Here is a 21596-nt window from a genome sequence, read left to right on the forward strand (position 1 = left end):
AGCAAGAGGTAGTGTTTGGTGATGAAAGACGAGTGAGAGTTTACACAGCTTTAAATACTGGCATTCCTCAGGGTTGGGAAGTCTTCTTTAATCTATCCACAGTGGCTCTGATCCAAGGCTGAGTGAAATGCAGGAGAAGGTTGATTCAGTGAGCTTTGGGCAGGCTGCTTTTCATCAGGAAGGTGTGCTTTCTGCCAGGGCCAGACAGAGCTACCCTTCAAAGAGTCCATCAACAGAGACAAACTGTCCACTGAATTATAGCATGGAGAAGTGAGAAGTCTGACAATTGGGAATTGTAAAAATGAGCAAAAGGCCCTTTGACTCTGTGACCTACAAGGTTTTCAGGAAGGCCTTCATGGTCACCTGTAAGATCTTCATGGAGAAGCTGCTGATATCTGAGCTGGATGTGCCTGGGGAGGTGGTTGAAAACAGACTGGGGGGGCCCCAAGGGCGGTGGCCAGCGGCACAAAGTCCATTTGGAAGTCAGTGCCTGGTGATGCATTCCAGCAGTCAGTGCTGGATCCAGCCCTGCTTAGCATCTCCATGAATGACCTGGATGATGGGGCAGAATGGACCCTCAGCAGGCTGATAGGTGACACTGAACTGGGATGAGTGACTGGCATTTCAAAGGGTCACGCTGCCATCCAGAATGACCTCAACAGGAACTGCATGAAGTTCAACAAGTGCCAAGTCCTGCACCTGGAGAGGTGCAGCCTCATACACTAATAAGTGCTGGTGGCCACCTATCTGGGAAGCAGCTTGGCAGAAAAGGACCTGGGGTCCTGCTGGACACAGGGTTGAACAGGAGTGAGAGGTGTACCCTTGCAGCAGAGAAGGCTCAGGATGTCCTGCATTGGGCAAAGTGCTGCCTGCAGGTTGAAGGAGGGGGTCCTACCCCTCTACTCTGCTCTGGTGAGGCCACACCTGCAGGCTGTGTTCAGTTCTGAGCTTCCCAGTATAGGACAGACATGGGAAAGCTTGGGACAGTTCAGAGAAGGGGCGCAGAGATGATGAAAGGACTAGAACATCTCTCATGAGGAGGGGACAAGAGAGCTGGGACTCTTCACTAGAGGAGTCTCGGGGGGTTCTCATCAATCCAGTAAACACCTGAGGGAGGGTGCAAAGGGGACAGAGCTAGTCTCTATCCAGTGGTGCTCAGTGATGTGATAAGAGGCAATGGGCACAGGCTGAGAGCTGCTCCAACAGGGCGAGACCTCCCATGGCATGGCAGCACCATGGCCGTGTTTCAGCACTTCTTGAACTTTGTGAAGTTCTTGTTGGCCCATTTCTTCAGCCTGTTGAGGTTCTTCTGGATAGCAGCATGTCTTATTCCCAGCATATGCTCACTGTACTGACATTCCTATTTATTCCATTGGCCTAACTTTCAATATCTGCTGTAATTGGTATCACTGCAATCTATCCTGCTCTTTGACATGACAGAAGTTCTTCTCTCACACTGTTGAGCTCAACAGTGAAATGTATTTTGGAAGAGAACTACTGCATCCCACCTCTCCCTGGGGTCAGCATTGCTTATATTCTTTATATTGCCACTTTTCTCCTTGGCTTTGCCTTTGAATACATCTTTCTTCAATGAAACATCAATGTGCAGCAGCTATAGGGCAAATAAACTTCTTAGTTAAAAACAGTATTAATGGCTTGATGACATGCTCCAGGCAGATAGTAGCATAATGTTGCTGCAGCATAGAAAAATATGGGACATGCATTTGATGTGGTTATTCTTTCATTTTTTTTAGAACTGGTTTTTAGTTCACCACACTTGCATTTCAAGGAAATGAAAGCTGGGTTGGAAAGGGCCCTGAGCAACCTGATCCGGTGAGGTTGGAAGTAGCTAATCTTTAAGGTCCGTTCCAACCCATTCTATAATTCCATGTTTCTATGAATCCTAGTGAGCTCACACAAATATATCTCAAAGTACAAGTGATTCTGTCACTTCCTGGGTTGACACTGCACAACAGGAATTGCTAAAGTAATGGAAGTTTTCGATTTAGAAGATAATCTGCATATATTTAACACCAGCGAGTCCTGCTTGTCTTCAGTATTTCAGGTTGTTTTTAAATTATTTTGCATTTGTTAATTTTCATTACTATGTCTCAAATGTCAATAAAATAAGTAGAAACTATTTGCATTCACTAGACAGCCATGCAAATATCCTTTATAAAATAAGATCATTTAAAGCCTTTCAATGCTTTTATTGCAGTTATATCACTTGTATAAAATATCTCTGTATTTTACACATTATTTTTACAATGCCTTGGAGGAGGAGACATTTCTCAGTTAACATCTGGTTAATAGCTTGTCTGATTTCAAATATTTGCAAATAACATGTTGCTTTCTGATTTTTACACTGAGAAATCAAAAAGAAAACTAAAACTGCCACCAGTCTTCCAACTTGCAGTAAAATTTCTCAGTGCTCTAAACTGATGTACAGATGTTTTTAAGGCATTTTTGCTTTAATGCTGGAAAAACACAAGAAAATATTAGTTAGAAAAGGTTTTACAAGGAAATATTAATACATGCATGAATCTAAAATAATTTGTTTAATCCTTTAAAAATCATTATCAGATAAAATAGCTATCTGATGAAAGACAGCAAATACTCTGTGGATATACAAAAATCTTTGTTATATCTTCATAACTAAGTATGTAGAGATATAGAGATATGAAGTGAAAATGTACTTACTGTGGGAGTAAGCAACTCTTTTGGCTCTTTCGCAGACATAACTTGCATTTTTCACAAACCAGGAATAGTATTCAACACAGTATCTGAAGATGTAGTTACAGATAGGAGATGCAGTTAAAGATAAGAGGCTTGTTATCTTTCATAAGGAGAGGGACTTTGGACAAGGGCATGTACTGATAAGATGACGAGGAATGGCTTCAGGCTGAAAGAGGGCAGGTTTAGATTAAATATTAGGCAGAAATTCTTTACTGTGAGGGTGGTGAGACAGTGGCACAGGTTGCCCAGAGAAGCTGTGGATGCCCCATCCCTGGAAGTGTTCACGGTCAGGTTGGATTGGGCTTGGAGCAACCTCGTCCAGCGGAACGTGTCCCTGCCCATGGCAGCAGAGTTGGATGTAAGTGGTCTTTAGATCCCTTCCAACTCAAACCAATCTATGATTCTATAATAAGCATAATATATCATGCTGCTATTACTAAATATGGAAATAAATATCTAGATTCCAACCTCAAGGATGTCATTAGATGTTTGGAAAGATGCAGCTGGGCTTTTTTCACTTAGCTGGAATACTGAAGACAGATCAGCCACTGATCAGTGCACTGGGACACATTTGGGTCTCAGCCAGTGGCCACAGACCCTCCAAAATAATCATTGATGATTAAAAATTGTCATTTGGGAAAAAAAAAAAAAAAAAAAAAAAGCCTGAAGGAGTATTTAAAGCAGACAGAGAAAAACAAATAGTGCCAGGTTTTACCTCATGGCTTCCTTTCTGGAATATCTTCTCTGACCTACACAGAGGCACAGCTGAAAGAACCTACAGAGCTCCATCACACAGGGGCTGATCTTCTGCACCATGAGGGTGACAGGAGGTGAGGTCACACGGGGCTCTCTGAGCATCGCCTGTGGGCACCCTGGGGAGAAAACACAACTCTGAAGTAGTCCATATGCTTGTCACACTAAATTTCTTGCTCTACTTTATCTGGGCTATGATCTCCAAAGGATTGTCTTCCCTACTCCAACAAATAAGGGATATCCCTGAAAATGCCATTCTGGGAAGGCAGGAAGGAGAAAAAGAGGGAAGGGAAGGGAAGGGAAGGGAAGGGAAGGGAAGGGAAGGGAAGGGAAGGGAAGGGAAGGGAAGGGAAGGGAAGGGAAGGGAAGGGAAGGGAAGGGAAGGGAAGGGAAGGGAAGGGAAGGGAAGGGAAGGGAAGGGAAGGGAAGGGAAGGGAAGGGAAGGGAAGGGAAGGGAAGGGAAGGGAAGGGAAGGGAAGGGAAGGGAAGGGAAGGGAAGGGAAGGGAAGGGAAGGGAAGGGAAGGGAAGGGAAGGGAAGGGAAGGGAAGGGAAGGGAAGGAAAGGAAAGGAAAGGAAAGGAAAGGAAAGGAAAGGAAAGGAAAGGAAAGGAAAGGAAAGGAAAGGAAAGGAAAGGAAAGGAAAGGAAAGGAAAGGAAAGGAAAGGAAAGGAAAGGAAAGGAAAGGAAAGGAAAGGAAAGGAAAGGAAAGGAAAGGAAAGGAAAGGAAAGGAAAGGAAAGGAAAGGAAAGGAAAGGAAAGGAAAGGAAAGGAAAGGAAAGGAAAGGAAAGGAAAGGAAGAAGGAAGGTGGGCAGCCATGGTGTGATAGTAAACTATTTTTTCCATTTTTGTGTAAGTAGCAGCAGGCTTTGGCCATGTGTGGATAAACTACCTTACCTGCTGAGTATAATCCCCTTAGACAGTGTAATTGCATTTCCAGGTTCACATATCTCACACACTTCATAGCTCTGGGCAATGCTATGTTATGTGATAGCAGAGGTTATGAAGGTTAAATTCGGACTAATGAAGTCCTGTTGAAATAAGCTTGAGTCATCTAGTGCTGACAAGAAATTTAATATAAAATGGCATTCTTGGGCAGGAGGAAAATCAAGGCTCTACCAACCTGAAAGAGAAACTAATTTCATTGCTATGAAACTGTTTCTCTCCTGGCAGCACTTGACCAAGATAGCAGGAGTATGTGAGGAGCAAGGCACAGACAATGGCAGCTCCCAAACTCACAGGCTGCTCTGAAAACCAGTTATGTCAAAGGCTCTACACAAATATCAGGTGAAATTATCCAGAGATGGGCAAGAGGGAGATCCAATTCTCTTCACCCCAGCAATTTCACATAAATGTCATTAGGCTTTGTCCACTTAACAGCATTTGGCACACCTTGATATTTTCCTACATGGAGTAAATTAAAAATTAATTATTCCTTGCTTAAGTAAACACACTTCATATTAATAACCAAATATCAGAGCATGGGACATTGAGGTTTTAATATAAGTTGTCCCTGAAAAGTAATGTTAAAATTGATGAGAAATAATAAAGTTGATGAATAATTAAAACTTGCTGAAGGCAACCCTCCTACAAATTTCAGCCTCTGCAGAAGTGGGTCCTCCTATCCTGCCAACCAGGTATTAAATGCTTTACTCAAGCTGTGTGTTTTGCCAGCAGAAATTCAGTTTTATCTATCTGCAAATTGAAGGCTGGCAATTTCAATTTGGAGTCATCTATGTGGGAAAGAGAAGTCAAACAAAAATGCTGAAAGCTAAGGAAATTGATTTGGTTTTAATTTTTGACAATCACTTTAAATTAACACTGTATTTGAACAATATTGTATTTGTTTAATGATGAAATTATTTTTCAATTAATTTTCTATTTAATTTTTTTTGATTGCATAGTATATTCACATCATATCATTGAAATTTAAATTTTCACCCAATCATAGTAATGCTTTATACCTCTTCTGTAATAAATTTCTACTGTGAAATGTATTTTTTTTGTGTTCAGTACATAAGTTCATAAAAATAAGTAAAAATAGGAATTTATTTCAGAACTTTCTTTTCTAAAAATTCTCTTTCTTAAGAAATTGAATTGGTCAAGAGACCAGAAAAGGCAAGAACCACAGCTCCTGTGCAGAGATTTCCTCACGTTTGTTTCAAATTGCCACATTATTGTCAGGGGCAGTGAAGTGACCAACTTTTGCAGTAAACAGACAGTTCTTTTATTAATTCAATATCACATCCCTGTGACACTGAGATTAAATTTTGCTACCAGTGAAGACCAATGTCATGGTTACTGTGAATGATTCAGACTCAAAATATCCCTCCCTGCACCCTCTAACATCCACCTTTACATGTTTTATTAGTTGACACCCACTTCTGTGATTAAAGAAATGAATAATTGGAATCATGAGTCATCCCTCAGAACAATGTGGATGCCCTTTCTTATTTAGGGATCCCACTGCTGGATTTATTTCCCCAAATATATGATTGCTAGAATCAGGCAGGCAGCCTGTGCCTCCATGGCTTTTCACAGAGACATTTGGTGACTCCAATTCACCCATCTCACTGAAATCCATATTTTCCACCTTTTCAAAGCATCCTAGGTTCTCCAGGGTCTATAGTGTTGCACACCAGAGGAGGACTCTGGTTTTTGGAGTTCTTTAAACAGAAGTAAGATGACAGAGAATTAAATCTTATTTCAGAATTAAATAGCATTATAAGAGCTAAAAAGATGACCAGGAAAACGAAAGTCCCAGCATTTCAGTTCCTTAGACTCTTCTGGTTTTATCTAAAATATCAAACCTAAAGGATATTGAAGACCCCTGCAGGTCAGGCTGATATGTTATCTTTGCACTACTCCGCATCCATGCTTCTCTTAAACAGTCACCACACGGAAACACAAGTAGATGAGAACTGAGCTTTCATGAAAATCTAGTTGATGATGATCCTTTTTTAGCTGAGGAAGTAGTTTGCAGTATTAAAAATTCAGAACAATTCTGGGAGTTTCATGTGGCATGAGCTGGTTTCATCATTTTATTTATGATGGGATTTAAAGCATGACATTTTCTTTTGGAATTACTTTTAAGAATGAATTCTGTGATAACCAATCAATGCTAAAATTGCCACACAGAGTACCTATTCTATCACTACAATATGACCTATGTTTTGAATTTGCAGTTGTGTACAATTCATAAGCAAATGGGAAGCAGTCCCTTGGACATTTGGGGTGGTTTACATACATAAACTATCACAAGCTAATTAACCATGTATGTTTTTTCTGCATAGGAATGTTTCTATCTTGCATGGCTTTCAAACATACTGCTATTTCTTCTGCATGAGGTGCATTTACTTACTGGTAGCTGAGTAAAGTTTCAGTGTGACACCAGGTCGGTAGGAAGGTGGCAGAGACAGTACTGTGGAAGGCAAATCTAAGGGGAGGGAAAAGAATACAACTTGCTTTGGCACCTTAAAACAAAAAGACAGGTTGATTGAAGGAGCAGCAGAAAAGAATAAAAAAAAAACTAACCCTGAACTCAAAGTTCAATAATAAACATTTACATAGACAGTGATGTATAAACACATTATCAGTCATCTATTTCTATATATTACTTTCTATTTCATAAATGTGCCAACTGACACACTTTTGTTGCTATCCCAGACCAGTCTTACCTGGCTCTGTTTGCATCAGTTTGCTGGCTTCTTGTGGAGACACTGTCTGCATCCAAAACATGGACGTGTCAGCTGTGGGAACAGAGAGACACACCCTTCCTTTTATTCATTGCTTATCTGTCTACTGAGAAGAACTGCTATGTATGAGACAGCGCAACAACCAGAGTCCCTCACCCAGTACTGCCAGTGACATATAAAAATGCCAGGATGAAATAGGAAGGACAAAAGCTGCACTTGATTAGAACTTGAATATCCTGCGGACTAGGAAAGGGCAGGATTTCAAAAAGGCATCAAGAAGCCAAAAGAAGCTTTTCTATATTGCTTTTTCACAGGTCTGCTCACCAAATTTGGAGGTAAATGTGAGGGAAGATCCAAGTGGCAAAAGTGTTTGTGGGAAGCAAGACCAGGTTTTCCCCCTAAAATTAAGAAACTACAGGACGGAACCTATAGCTGATTTTGACATTTCTGCAATAAAGTAATCAACTCACTGGTAACCCTGAGTGGGTATCCCTGAAGGGCTCTCCAACCTCCACTCAGAGACACTTGGCCAAACCCCACAGCAGTGGGGTAGGGCAGGTTCCAGGCCATACTCACTGGGGCTGGGCTGCAGGGCTGGTGATGGGGCCAAGCTCCCCCCAGGGCTCAGAGGGGGTCTGGCCATGCCCTGGGGCCTGGGAGCATCCACATGGGGTGATGGAAACCACGATCCTTTGGCTCCAACTGTCTTTGGCCACAGAGGGAACTTCGTGGTGGGGATTCCCCCTCCTTTCTGGGTGAGAGGGATCCTGGTAGCTGGAGAATCAAGAGAGACAGAGAAAGGGCATCAGCACACTGGGGGTGCTGGTGCCCCAAGGTAGCAGCAACTGCAACACACTGGGGGAGAATAATATCTAAAATACACCCAGAAAATGCCATCTACCCCTTGAGTGCTTCTCTGGCACTTGAGCAGGCGCTTGTCCATTTTGTTTTAAATATGGAAACACAGGGAGAACATTTACTGAGAACATTAACTGAGAACATTTTAATGTGTGAGATTTCATAAACATAGAAAGAAACTGAAATGTTCCTGCAGGGTTTTGTTTTTTTCCTTGACATAATTTGTGCTTAATTTCCTGAACTGCTTCACTACAGTAGAAAGAGAGAAAGGTCTTGTCTGTTTGAAGGTGAGCAGGCAGGTATTGGAGAGCAGATGCTGCAGTTTGAGAACAGACACTTGTGGCTATGAGAGATAACAAAGATGGGCATGTGGTTTAGGAAATTAAAAAAATATATATAAAAGACAGCAGACTGCCTACAGGAAATGTAGGCATTTTGTAGGAGAGAGATGCAGCTGCAGTGATAGGGAGGTATGAAGTCAAGGTCGGAATTTTTATTGATTTCTACTACAAGTGAGCAGGAGCAAAGCCTTGCTTTTTGGCTTCCAAAATGGGGCAGAGCAGCACTTTTCTATCTTGTAACCCCATAGCAAAGTTAAATGTACTAAAGTTTATTAAATGTTCAGGTACAACTGAATGTCATATAAAGAAATAGATAGAGAATAATATGGAAAAAAATTACCATAGAAAAGAAGAGGAAATCGTTTAAATAATCTTATTTTTTGGTTTGAAACCAACAACCAGTTTTTCTCTTCTTCTCTGCCTCTTTAGAAAACTTATTTTTTCTGGTAAAATGGCTTTTCACAAGAGTTTTTCTATCCTCCAGCTCTTCAATGCATTACTGACACAATTTTCTGATTCAGAGAGATTTTATGCTACCTTTTTTTGGAGTTAACATCACAGTTAACTGTGCAGCAAACATACATGATCACTTGTCAAGACATTAATAAAGGGGAACACAAATTTAGGTCTGAAAATGTTTGCTCACATTTAAATGTCCACACATATTCTGCTGATGAATCCAGTGTCTTGTTTGGGTCTTCCTGCAATTTCACGAAACTTGAGAAAATTGAATCTAGGTCTTGGAATTATGAGAAGACAAGGTTAGAGCACTCACTATCCACTGCATATTGTGTGAGAAAAAGGAAAGAAATCAGGTTCTGCCACCATAGAAGCAGCTGTTATTTCTAATTACGGGGGTTTTTGGCCAAGTGTCATCTTTTGTTTGTTTGTTTGTTTGTTTGTAAAAGGACAGAAACATCCCACAGATTTCAGCACAACTTGCCACTGATTTCAGTCTGCCTGCATTAATCTACCCTTGAAAATGGGAGATAGTGATGGGCAACAGTGAAAGATGAGCACCTGAAGTGCAGCTTAAACTGGCAAAGCAGTTTTGGGTGGAGGAGCCACACAGGACAATGACTGAATGTATTCACCTCCACTCTCAATGTAACTCATGTGAAAGTAGGAGGTCATTTGTGCTGAGAACTATGGAAGGCACCCAGTCAGATTTAAGAGCACTAGTGACCCTCCCCAGCCCAATGCTGAATTCTCTAAAAGCTCTCATCCCAGCAGGTTTCATTTGTTCCTCCACCAGAAGACCTTATAACAAATAATTTACAGGTTTGTAAAATCTACTTACCTTTATGATACAATTCTTGTATTACATTTTCAACAATGTTAAATATTATTCTATCTATAAGCAAATACTATAAGTACTAAAATATTATTCTAACTATAATCAAATATTTGCATATATTATGCAAATATATAAGCAATAATAAAAAAATAAAATCATAATTATAGTTGTAGTAATGAGGATGGAGTACTCATTGCAAGACCTATCTGGACATGATTTTTACTCTGGTTCCTGTTTCCTTTTTTCCCCCAGGATGTACTTACCCAGGTCAGATGATGTGTTACTGGAAAATGTGTAATTAATAACAGGAGTCTTATCTAGTATTTCCAAAAAATCAGAAAGATTTTTCCCTGCAAATAGAAATGGTTACAAATATCAAGAAAGGCTTGTTTCTAGTATAAATCATCACTGAGGAAAACTAAGGCAATATTTTTGGGTGGAATGATTTTAACTTTTACCTGTCTGTCCTGCTATCACACAGATGTAGATACAATCAGAGTCATTGCTCTGACGCACTGAAAGGCAAAAAAAACATAAAAGAGATCATCGTTACCAGTTTTCCTTGCATGGAACTATCTTAAACAGTTGAAAACACAAATAAAAAAATGGCATGTGGCTATGGCAGCTGACCAAGTATATTCCTTCTGATGTAATTTTTGACAAAAAGCTCAAACCACGATCAAATCCGAATATTAGTATCTTCAGGGAAAAAGTTTCTATCTAATTAAAATTTTAAATTACAAGTATTTTTATATGGAACAAAAATCTTCAGATAAAATAGCCCATACTAATTCTCTGTGAATCAGAATTGCTCAAAATATCAGTATGCAATAATAATTCTCAAACTCACCAGGTTTTATTAATTATAAAATATTCAAACAACATAAAATAGAAACATGTACATCTCTATACTGCAAACATACATATTATATATGTATCTTGTTCCATGTGTTGCAAGAAAACTGCTGTTGAGTAAGAGCAGTAGACTTTTATCCACATTTTTGTGGTTGTTTTCATGCCAGGAGTAAATGAGACAGTTAAGACAATGATAAATGTTCAAAGGAAATGCAAACCTGAGAGAATAGAAGTGGATTTGAAAATTTCTGTGAGATAACTGGTGGAGTTTCCAATGATATCAACAAGTAGAGCTGTAAAATCTAGACAACAAATAGAGGAAGTTTATTATTGAAAACACATATCCATCATGTAGTCAAAAATTCCCGCTTGTATGTGATGATATTTTAGATATATGCTCATACATGACAAAGTTTAAAATATTTTAAAGTTAAAATATTTTGCTGGAGTGGACTGAAGAAACCACAAAAATACTTTCAGAAGTTTCAAAGATGATATCCAAAATGACATCTGTGTGTCTAAAAACAAACTTAAATGGAAATTATCTGTTCAAGAGAACATTTTAAAGTAATGCTCTGCTTAGTCTGTTTCGAAGTAGAAGGAGGTCTAAAGCCTGCAGGTTTTGCCTGCTGTAACTGCCTGTCTGCTATGTAGGATCTTCCAATAGGCATTGGATTTTTTCCTCCAGGGTCTGCTTTAGACATGATGATTTAGATGTCAGCCCAAGAAATGGCTGGTGGTGTGGTGGGGGTACTTTCTAGCAGTGACAGGTCACTGTTCTCATTTAGGAAGAGCTGGACTTGAGCCCTGAATTTTTACTGCTTTGGAGAATGCTCCAATCCCCAAGATATTCTAGAATTGCAGCGCAAAGATTAAAGTTTCTCTGTTATTCTCCAAGGCAAACTGTGTAATTATCCATAAAGGTTTGTGAGATGTGTGGGTCCAGAGAAAGCCATGAAAGCCACTGTGGCTTCTGCAGGGTCACCACGTGTGGCAGAGGATTTGGAGTCTGGTCTGTAGCTGCTGATCTACTCTTGATGCCTTACATTAGCCAGCCATAGAATCCAAACACTCAAATGCCTCCTGAAATGTTAAATTCTGTGAAATCAGGGGTGTGAATGAGGATTTCAGGTGAAGGGTTTGCCCAACAGTATTTTGTAGTCCATTCAACTGTTCTATGAAGATGTTAGTACTTGCTTTTCACGTGTCTTGGGCTCATTGAGGTTCCTGGAAGTTTCTCTGTTGGCGCAGAGAAGCCCTTGTTCCTCTCCTCTGGGTTATCTCAGGAGAGAAAAAGTGGCCAAGGTGAGGTACCATGTAGTGCTGGTTGTCTCTCCTGTGCTGCAATTTGTATTTCCAAGGAGGAAAGGGAGGCCTTTTGCCAGTCAAACCACACCAGTCACTTGACTGATGGCTCCATCCCAGACTGGCTGGCTGGCTGCAGGCACCTGAGATGAGGTTGTGGACTTAGAGCAGCCACTTGTCATGAATTACGGCTGTTGGCCTCAGTGTGGTGGTGGCAATCACAAGGATGAAGTCTGCAGAATTCAGACTACAGCCTTCAGCTCCAAAGGAAATAATTCAGCTTAAGCACATGCAATTGCCAACCTCTTTTGTGTACCCACCTGTCAAGTCATTTGTCCCATTATTCAAACAGTAGCAGTAGTGCATAGGGAACTTGCCAGGGTCGATATTTTTTGCATTAGAGACTGGAGGGAGAGACAGAGAAAAAAAAATCAGTGTGTTGTGGGAGAGAAACTGCTCCAGAGCTGAGCAAAGCCAACACTCACTGTTGTAAATGGTGACTGACACTTTGTGGAAGGCAAACGAGCTGTAAGAGGTGATGCTCAGCAAAGAGAAGAGTTTCTTGGTACCTGCAGAAACACAGGTCCGTGCTATTAGTGCTGGGAACAAATAGTGAGAACAGCATGTTTTGTCTCTGCTCATTTAGTGTCTAAAGGATTCCCAAGGTGCCAGTATGATACAGCTGCCTCACACTCAGTCCATTCTCATTTCCACTGAAGGAAGGATCATTTGTATTGCTTCTTCCTTTTTATTTTGTTTTTCTTTTAATTGAAATGTACACTGGATTAGAAAACGCTTTTGAAAGGCGTCCCACAAGTAATTCTATTGTGTCTATATATAAACCCACACTAATTTCTAAGTTCTCTGGGGTAGGCAGCCATCTGCATGATAAATGCACAGAGGTAACATGCTCCTAGAAGCATTTCTGGAGGCTGACAGCACACGTTTACAGCTTCTCCTGCTAACACTTGTAGTGCCTTTTCTCCTGCACTGCTGGGCTGGCAGCTGTGACCTGCCCAGCCGTGTCCCATTACCTCTGAGTGCAGTGCTCAGCATCCCGTTCACCAGCTCTGTCAGGTTAATAGCAGCCAGGTCCAGGGACTTTGCAGGCAGCTCTGCAAGAAAAGGGGTGCATGAAGGCACAAGGAAACAGCTGTGCATCCACTGCTTATACATGCTAGCAATCTGCCAGAATGGGAAAACCAAAATGAGCAGATTTTGTACGTTTGGGGCACACCAAAAAAACCCTGACGGGAAAATAAAATTCCAGGACCACGGAGATGAGTCTAGAAAATAGCAAGATACAGTAACAGTAGAATGGTGGGCCAGAATTCAGGTCTGCCAGCTGTGCCCTTGACCATGCCCTTGAGCAGCTGCAGGACCCTGCCAGCCCTGGCATGCTGGTGCCCTCCACTGCTGGGTGATGGGTGTTTGCTGCCAACAGAGCAGCAGATCTCACCATGCAGGTCACAAAAGGCAGAGAAAGTGCCTAGGAAATGTTCCACCTTCCCCAAACCTACATGAAAATAGTTTTTTGGTTTGCAGCTACACTGATGGCTTTACTGCTTGCTACAACAGAAGAATTTTGCTGTAGCCAAATCACACTTTTTATCTTGTTTTATTTCTGTTGATGTTGCTTATTTGTTTTTCCCAAGTTAAAATTTTCAAAGATATTTTTTGCTTCCCTCCCACAAAGTCATGCAGAAGCAGAGCAGTACAGTGTCTGTGTGAGGGAGGAAGGTGTGTGTGAGAATGACAGAGAGAGGAAGAACAGAGCAGAATGGAAAAAGAAGCACAGAAAGCTGAGATGAGAACAAAATTGAATTTGGGGAGAAATGCAATTTACCAATGACATCAGTACTATTTATAACCAGTATGAAGCCAAGCTGCACCCCAGGGCTGAAAGCAGCATGTGTCCACAGCATAGAATAGAGAAAAGGAAAAACAAAGGGGAATGAAGAGCTGGGAAGGAGAGAAAGGAAAAAGAGAAGAGTAGATTTTGGGAAGGACAGTTACTAACCTGGCTGGGGACTGGACTGGGTGGGGTGGCCTTACAGCAGGGGTGGGCTGGGGCTCACAGACTCTGCAGGAGCAGGGCCCATCTGCTGCCACCTCCACACCCAGCACACACCTCCCCCTCCCATTAACACCCAGAGGCTGCGGCTCCTGATGTGCTGCCTCTTACCTGCAGTAGCCAGCACTGCCAATTGCTTCTCTTTCTTATTTTCTTTTCTTAGGCATGAAGCTGAAAATTGAAGAGAGAGACTGATAAACAGTTTTCCCTGTTGAATTTGCCCTTCAATAATCAAAATAAAAATATAATAGTAAATATTTGTAGAGATCTTCACAAGGCTTGTACCCACAATTTGCTGCAAGGTACAGCATAAAATAAGGCCAAATCCAAAGAAATCTTCCCTTCTCTGTGCATGTTTGTTATTCAGAGCAGTCATGCAATTGAGGACTGTCCTCAAGAACTGTGTTGCAGGAGGAATGGGCTGAAACTGGGCTCAGAACATTGGACTGGGTTTCTAGGACTCACTCGGTGACCAGCTGAAGTGCACAGCAGTAAATGAGAGATTGCAGGACAAGTTGAAGATATGTGTTTGAGATTTAGGTTTCCTGTCCCACCAGAGGAGAGCTGAGTACCTCCTAAGAGTAATCCAAAATGCTCTCCAAAGGAGTCAGTGCTAGAAAATGGAAATCTGCCATGTTCCTATGAAGCTTCAGCTTCTCAGCCCATCCAAGTTCCCCTTTATGTATGTTTATAAAGGAGAAATACCCAGTAGGCAGTGTATAATCCAAGGCTTACAAATTGTGATGTGGTGGTAATCAGCTGTATTAACAACCTTCAATTAGTCAGAGCTAAATTTGGATTGGCAATCTAGGTGGTAGGAGCTCTTCTAGCCCTTGTCTCTCTTTCCTTATAAACCTTTCTGATTCCAGATTCTTGGCATGGGATCCAGGAAATAGGCATCACCTGGTCTGCTCTGCTGAGCGACACCAGCCCTGGAGCTCCAGCCTGTCTGTGTTGCCTACACAGGGTGAAAGAACCAAGCCTGCCACAGGTGTGGGAATGGGGCTATGGGAGCAGCTGGGAAAGAGGCACTGGCTTATTCCCTGGGGAGTGCCAGACCATTGTCCTTACCTGTGCTGAAAACCAGAAAGAGACATAGAAATCCCAGGCTCATCTTCGCTGCCACATGCCAGCAGAACCCCTGCATTATGGATGCTGACTTCCAGCAGGTTTGGCTGGTCTAGGAGAGAGAAATGCTCTTTTGGTGGTGTTAAAATTTTTAACATTTGAGGGATTTACCACCAGCCCTTGTCCCAGAATGATCTGACCACAGGAAAAACATCCAGTTTCTGTGATGCAGAGAAAGACTGGTGTTAGAAATTACAAAGGAACAGAGATCCCACAATCAGTATTTCCTCTGTGCCTGTGGGTGACGTGAGTTTAGCACATGTCTCTTGATTTTTGAGTCCTACCTAAGTGCTGGGGACTTGGTAAGATTGCCAACACAATCCTCTTTGGCAGGATGATCTGTGCCTAAAAGGCACCTGACACATCAAGTGCCTAAAGCTGTTCTGTTAAAACAAGATAAAATTTGCTTATGTTTAGTTTCAAACCAGAAATGTCAACTGAGGTTCTTTTCCACAGAAATGTGCTTTTCTGATTATTCCTGGTTTTGTATATCTGTAGTTACTAGCACCAGGTTATATCTTGTGCTGCTTTGCTTACCTGCTTGGTAAGGATTAACAGTGTTCTGCCTTTCAGACCATGACCTGCTTTCCAGGTTTCAAAGATTTAATTAAGTCTTTGAAAAAAGAAAAAAAGGTTCTTTTCATGTTTCACCTGTTTTTGCAATATCAGAACATGTCAAATAACTCTGTAGTTGTCAGAAAATGAGGGACGATATGAAAATCAGAAAAAAACAAACAAACAAACAAAAAAAAAAGTCCATAATTTTTTAATATCTTCTTGGAGCAGCTAATCTTGCAAGTATGCAGAAAAACATTATCTTGAATGTAATGCTGTTTGATTTGAAAACTATTATCGTCATTTTTAAAATATTTTTTCATCTTGAAGTCACCAGATAATTAACACATTCGAAAAATGGCTTATTTGTACTTGGTGGCTCTAAAGAGACTCTTCTTTGGGATGGTGGAACAATACTAAATATTTCTGTGTTGGAAATGTCCGTGTTTGCTGGTCTGATGAGTCAAAAGTGTGTAAGTGCCAGCTCTGCTAATTCAAGCAAAGCTCTGAGAGCTTTCAAGCAGTTCATCCTACCTATTCAGCCCGTCTGCCCAATCCTTGTCACTCAGACCCAAGCCTGGACTCATCCACAGTTTCTGCACAGCATGTGCAGAAGAAAAGAACTCAGACAGAAAGTGTTGGCCAAATCTCATTCCCAGACTCTATCACCTTTCTATGGAGGAATTATGCATGGACAGAGTCCAGTATCCTATGGACAAGTCTAGCACCAAAAATCCTAAACCTGGCTCTTCTTGAAACAATATTTGGAATCTGGCAAACTGCTAGACTACAGACCATGAAAATGGTGCTGTGATGAAAATCACAGGGCCTGACTCCCTGGCAAGGCTATCCTTGCTTCCACTCCCTGGTGTTATGAAGCTTCCTGGGACTTGTAACAGGTTTTGTTTTGTTTTGTTTTGTTTTAATGGATCTGTGGACTCTGTAATTAGGGGAGACCAGTGTGTTAGCTCAAGCCTCACAGGCTGATGTGATGGAAGCAGTGGAGGTGTAGTCTGCATGGAGATAGGTATAAAACCAACCCACATCTCTGGATTCTGATAATTTTTTTTTTGTCATCTTTGGTTTGGTTCAATGAAATAGAGAGGAGTTAATGAGAGATGCTCCTCTGGGGAGCTTAGTGTGAGGAAATGGTGCTTTGCAAAGCAGCAGGGAGGTGGCTGTTGGGGACAACAGGCTTTGGGAGGTGAAGAGTTGGGTGATCATGCAAAGGGAGGTTTGTAACTACATGTGATATGGAACAGGGTCTGTGGTGGCTGGTGCCTCTAGATAATCAAGTCTCCTATTAAAGGGGAACTATTGGGTTGTGTCTTTGAGGTGAGAAGTGGGGTGATTTGCTGCTTTTAATAGAACTTTATGAATTTTGATTGTACTATGAGAAGTGCCACCTTAGCTCTGCAAAATCTGCATTAGGATGAGTTGTGCTTTGTGATGATGGTTCAGTGGTTTTGGGCCACAGCCCCTCTGAGCAGGTGCCCCATGACCTGTTCCATGCACACAGGAGTGACCAGGCTGCACAGCCAGTGCTGTCCCTGGGCACACCAACCCAAGGGACATCAGCAGGAAACACAGACAACAGAAGTGCCACTGAGCTGTCCCTGAGGTGCAAGGCTGGTCAGCTGGAGGGTCTCTGCAGCCCTGACTGGTGAAAGACTCCACACCTCTGCCCTCCACAAGGATTTTGGCTGCATGGCAGGGAAAGACCCAGAGCTAGGAGGAGAGAGAAGAGGGCATGCCCTGCCCCATTTTCAATCTGTCCCTACAGATCAAGGCCAGTGTTCATCCACCATGAGGAAACTTGATTTCCAGGACCTGCTTTGAGGAATATGGGCTCTCCTGGGTCACCAGTGAATCACACTAACACTGAAATCTTTGGTAAGAGCATTTCACAGACTGATGTGAAAGCACAACTGTTTTACAAAGGTTCATAAGTAAAAGGGTAGACATCAGATAATTTCCTATCAGAGATCTAACTTAGTGCTGATTTATTTACACTGGCCAGTGTTGTTGGACAGGGGAAAATAATTTGACAGAGGACAGGATTTGGTGTAGCAAGTAAGAGCAGGGTCTAGAGACACCACATTCCTAAAAGACAGGGAAGAGGTAAGAGAACTGACACATGAAGGGATCATCTATTTTAGGGGAGAGAGAAAAGCTGTAAAAATACAAACAGAATAGAACAAGACAAATTGTGCTTGGAAGCATTCCCCATACGCTGGATGAAGCTTTCTTGCTCACCTGAATTGTCAGTTCCTGCTGTCCTCCCCACTGAGCTGCTCCTCTGTGCTAATCAACACACACAATTTTCTCCACACACAGTGCTGATTTCCAGCAGGAATTCAGAGAAGACATTAACCTGGCCACATCACACTACAGACTCAACCAAGCAAAACATCTAATGATAGGGACAACAGGCAAGCATAATCTGGAAGGATGGATCACAGTAAGACAAATTCTGCTTCTAGCAAAGAAATACTGAGTATTGTTGCTACAGAATTATGGAAAGTCCTCCATTCATGAGAGTGCTTGTTTTGCCTGAATGCCATTTTTAGCACGGATGTGTTCCCTGACCAGCACAAAATGCTTAAAAAAAAATTGCAGATAATAGCAGGGATATCACTCCAAAATGGACTACCCTTGCTCCTTATTTGGTAGAGACTTTATTTAAATTTGAAGCATTAGCTTTTAGTTTCTTCCCAAAATCTTTTTCCAGCATTAACTCTGTGAAATTTATGCTATCCAACTAAATTTCAAAGCCATGTGTAACAACTATTCCTAGAACTGTCGCCTGAAATATCTTATCTCTCAGCAATGTGAATATTAGCAACATTAACTCTTGCACTATGTGTTACTCTGGTTATTCAATATCCAATTTTTATTTATCAGGGACAAACCTTTATTACTTTGCAACTGTATCTCTCTTGAAGTGACTCCACTGTGATGACTGAAATACATGTCCAGGCTGCAAATATGAAACCCTCAATGTCCTCCAGACCACAATCACCACTTGAATTTCAGACTATACTGAGATTCACAGGCACTGAAGGCACAGGTGCCTCACAGCCCCAAGCAGGCAGACAAATCCCATAAACAAACTCAGAGAAGGTTCTCCTTCCAAACATTTGTCTGATAAAGACTGAGGGTCAAGATTTTGGTTACAAATTCTCCTTCACCTCTGCTGGATATAACAATCCTCCTCTGTTTATTTTAAGCTGAATGATATTAGTAGAATCTATTTTATTTAGAACTGTTGATCCAGAGTTCCCTGAACTGCTGAATTGGAGATTTTAATCCAGTTCAAATTACTTTTATACACTCATGAAGACCTCTTATTAAATCCCTCTCTGTTACTCTGGGTTAACAACAATCTTAAACTAATGTGTTTATTAGCTATGCTTCAGTAGAACTCCTTTTAATGTGGCAGGTAACCATGAAGTTTGAATTGTTTTCATTTTTCCTGTGCCATCGTACTGCACTCCAATATCAAGCAGTTTCCTCATGTCTTCCTGCTTAACAGAGCAGAACAGAAATTAAGAGAACAAAGAAATAAAAGAGGAAAGTCCTTGAGTACTAATTTCCTTACCTTCATTCAGTTGCAACATCTAAAGTTCATGTCTCACTTTAAGCACACCATCATCCACCAAGTCTAAAGAAATATTTTAAGTTACTGTGAAAATATGCCAGTGTTACAACTGCATGCTTCATTACATTGATACAATTGCTTTTTAAGTTCAGATTTATTTGTATGAGAATGCAATATAATACAATAAATATACATTTAATTTAAAAAATAATTTAATTTGCTACATTTCCACTGAGTATTAATAGCACAGCTGAAATGGTTTCCTCCAAGTACAAGCAAAACCACCAAGATCTGGAATAGTTAATATCAACTTACCTGATTTCTCATGACAAAAATAATTATCTTCAGAGCCTATATAACACTGGAAGTTATTGCCAGTTCTTAATAACACTTTGTGAAAAACTTTAAGTAGGAAGGCTTGATAATCTTTCCTTAAAATCCTGTGAAAATTGTTATCCTAATCCCTGAAGGACTAACTAGAGGTAACACAATCGTAAGCACACGAAGTGCCTGTTGAATCCCGCATGGAAAGGCTCTGTGGCAGGTCAGGTGGGGACTGGAAGCTCCTTTTGGCAGTAGAATGGAATTGTGGAGGATTTTTTTTTCCCTTTTAAAGGAACAGCTCTGCTTACTGCAATTAGACCCACGCCACCTTTGATGGTGAGAAGTAGGCAAGGGTGAGTGAATCCCTCTGGTAAAGCTTTAGCCATCCTTCAGTTCAAACAAGGGACATTGTCAAGAGGGCAGAGATGACACCTGAAGTGTATTTTAAGTGTGGAACCTCAAAAGGAATAAAATGTCAGTTACAACAGGAAAAATTGCTGGAATCATGGTTAAGTGGTGAGGAAGGAAGAGGCGTCTGGTCAGAGCAATGACATAAGGGAATTTCAGTGATGCTGAGTGATGTTTAGTAGTATCCAAGGGAAGGTCACTGTTGGAAACAGTCAGCAAAATTCTGCTACCATTTACTCCAGCGGGCTGGAAATAATTCCTCTGAAATCAGTGAGTTTAGATGCAGCATGGTTAAAAGCCAGTGATCATCCATTCAGTAATTTTATCACAATCCAACAAACTTTTCAACTTATGAAATCACTCAAAATGTTGCAGTAATTAATAAAGGAAATCTAAGTGGGTTCACAGTCAGTTTATGAAACAAAAAGTGCTTTAGTGACAATTTTATGTGTGTGGTTGAGCTGTGCCTCTGTCTGTCTAACAATCCTGCCTTAACCAAGAACTTCAGATGCTGCAAGGCAACTGCAGCCCCATTTAACAGAGCTGTAGCTGGTCAATAAGATGTCCACACGTGCATGCACATGCATGCACAATTTTTCCTTGCTTTCATTCACTCTGCTTTTCACAAAAAAAACAATATGTGGTGGGGTGTCACAACATCTAGTATTATTTAATTCTATATGGAATTTACTGTTGTGAAAAAAGGAAAATTTTTGAGAGTCATGACTGAGTGCTGCAGCTGGAGGAATATGGAAGCACTTTTTCTTTGACAAGACTTACTTTTACTGACTTAATTACCAGTTGCTCAATAGCACATCAAGAAGGCTGGGATGAAAGTCCTCTCTGTAACAGCTGACAAAACCAGGTATAGACAGGAAAATGTGTGTGCTGGGATCAGTTCCAGCCGTTTGATGTTTGCCTGTGAGAATAATTAGACTTTCAGCAGGTTTTGCCTCATGCTGTGTTTTACCCTGGGACTGTGTAATTTTAACTTTCCTCAGCTGCTAAGCAATGCTCAGGTGATCTGGGAGGGGGCTTTTGTTCAGCCTCAACTTTGACTTTTGGGGACAATGCTGTGTTCTCACTCAGAACATCCCTCTGAGCAAGTAGCTTTCTCAGGAGTATAGTCTTTACATGCCTCCTTTTTCCAGCATCCCTTTGTGTGGCAGCACTGTGTCCACAATCCCAAAATCCAGAACATGAAAAGAAGACATTTTTAGTGTCTCTTAGTAACACGGTATAGACACAAAATTCATATAAATTATCTAGTAAATGCATCCATTTGCTGAAGGTTGCACAGGGTAAGGCCCTGCAAATGCAATTTAAATAAACACAAATTCAAGGAAATGCCTGTGATTCATCTGTAAGAGACAGCGTGGTGTGACATTCTGGTTAGGAGGGAGAAAGTGAATTCTGTTTGCTCTATCTCTCTGTGGGCTGAGAGCACAGAGTGAAAGCAAAGCACTATTTCTTCCTTCTGCCTTTTTCTTAGGCCTTTGGATGTGATGAAAAGCACACATTTCTCTATAGAAATTGCAAAATGTGTTAGTGACTGCAAGAGCTGCAGCCATACGTTCCTGTGACCACAGCCAGTGGCATGAACAAGTGTCCCCTCCCACCTGCTCTGTCCTGGTGTGACAGTGTCCTCAGGTATGGCCACCCTCCAGC

The 21596-nt window shown here is 41.3% G+C and overlaps 1 protein-coding gene across 1 annotated transcript; it reads right to left on the minus strand.

The window, feature by feature from the left end:
- Positions 1-2641: 2641 nt before the first annotated feature.
- On the minus strand, positions 2642-12999 carry HHLA1 (HERV-H LTR-associating 1). The gene is made up of 12 exons (XM_053960798.1): positions 12873-12999; positions 12324-12407; positions 12159-12242; positions 10752-10835; positions 10137-10193; positions 9942-10028; positions 9028-9120; positions 7759-7956; positions 7165-7236; positions 6849-6923; positions 3452-3608; positions 2642-2783 (listed from the first exon to the last, which is right to left on the minus strand). Exons 1-12 carry the CDS (start codon positions 12997-12999, stop codon positions 2642-2644), a joined length of 1260 nt encoding a protein of 419 aa, XP_053816773.1.
- Between the last annotated feature and the right edge of the window lie 8597 nt (positions 13000-21596).

The sequence above is a fragment of the Vidua chalybeata genome, chromosome 1 (assembly GCF_026979565.1).
Source record: "Vidua chalybeata isolate OUT-0048 chromosome 1, bVidCha1 merged haplotype, whole genome shotgun sequence".
In the NCBI taxonomy this organism is placed as follows: Eukaryota; Metazoa; Chordata; class Aves; order Passeriformes; family Viduidae; genus Vidua; species Vidua chalybeata.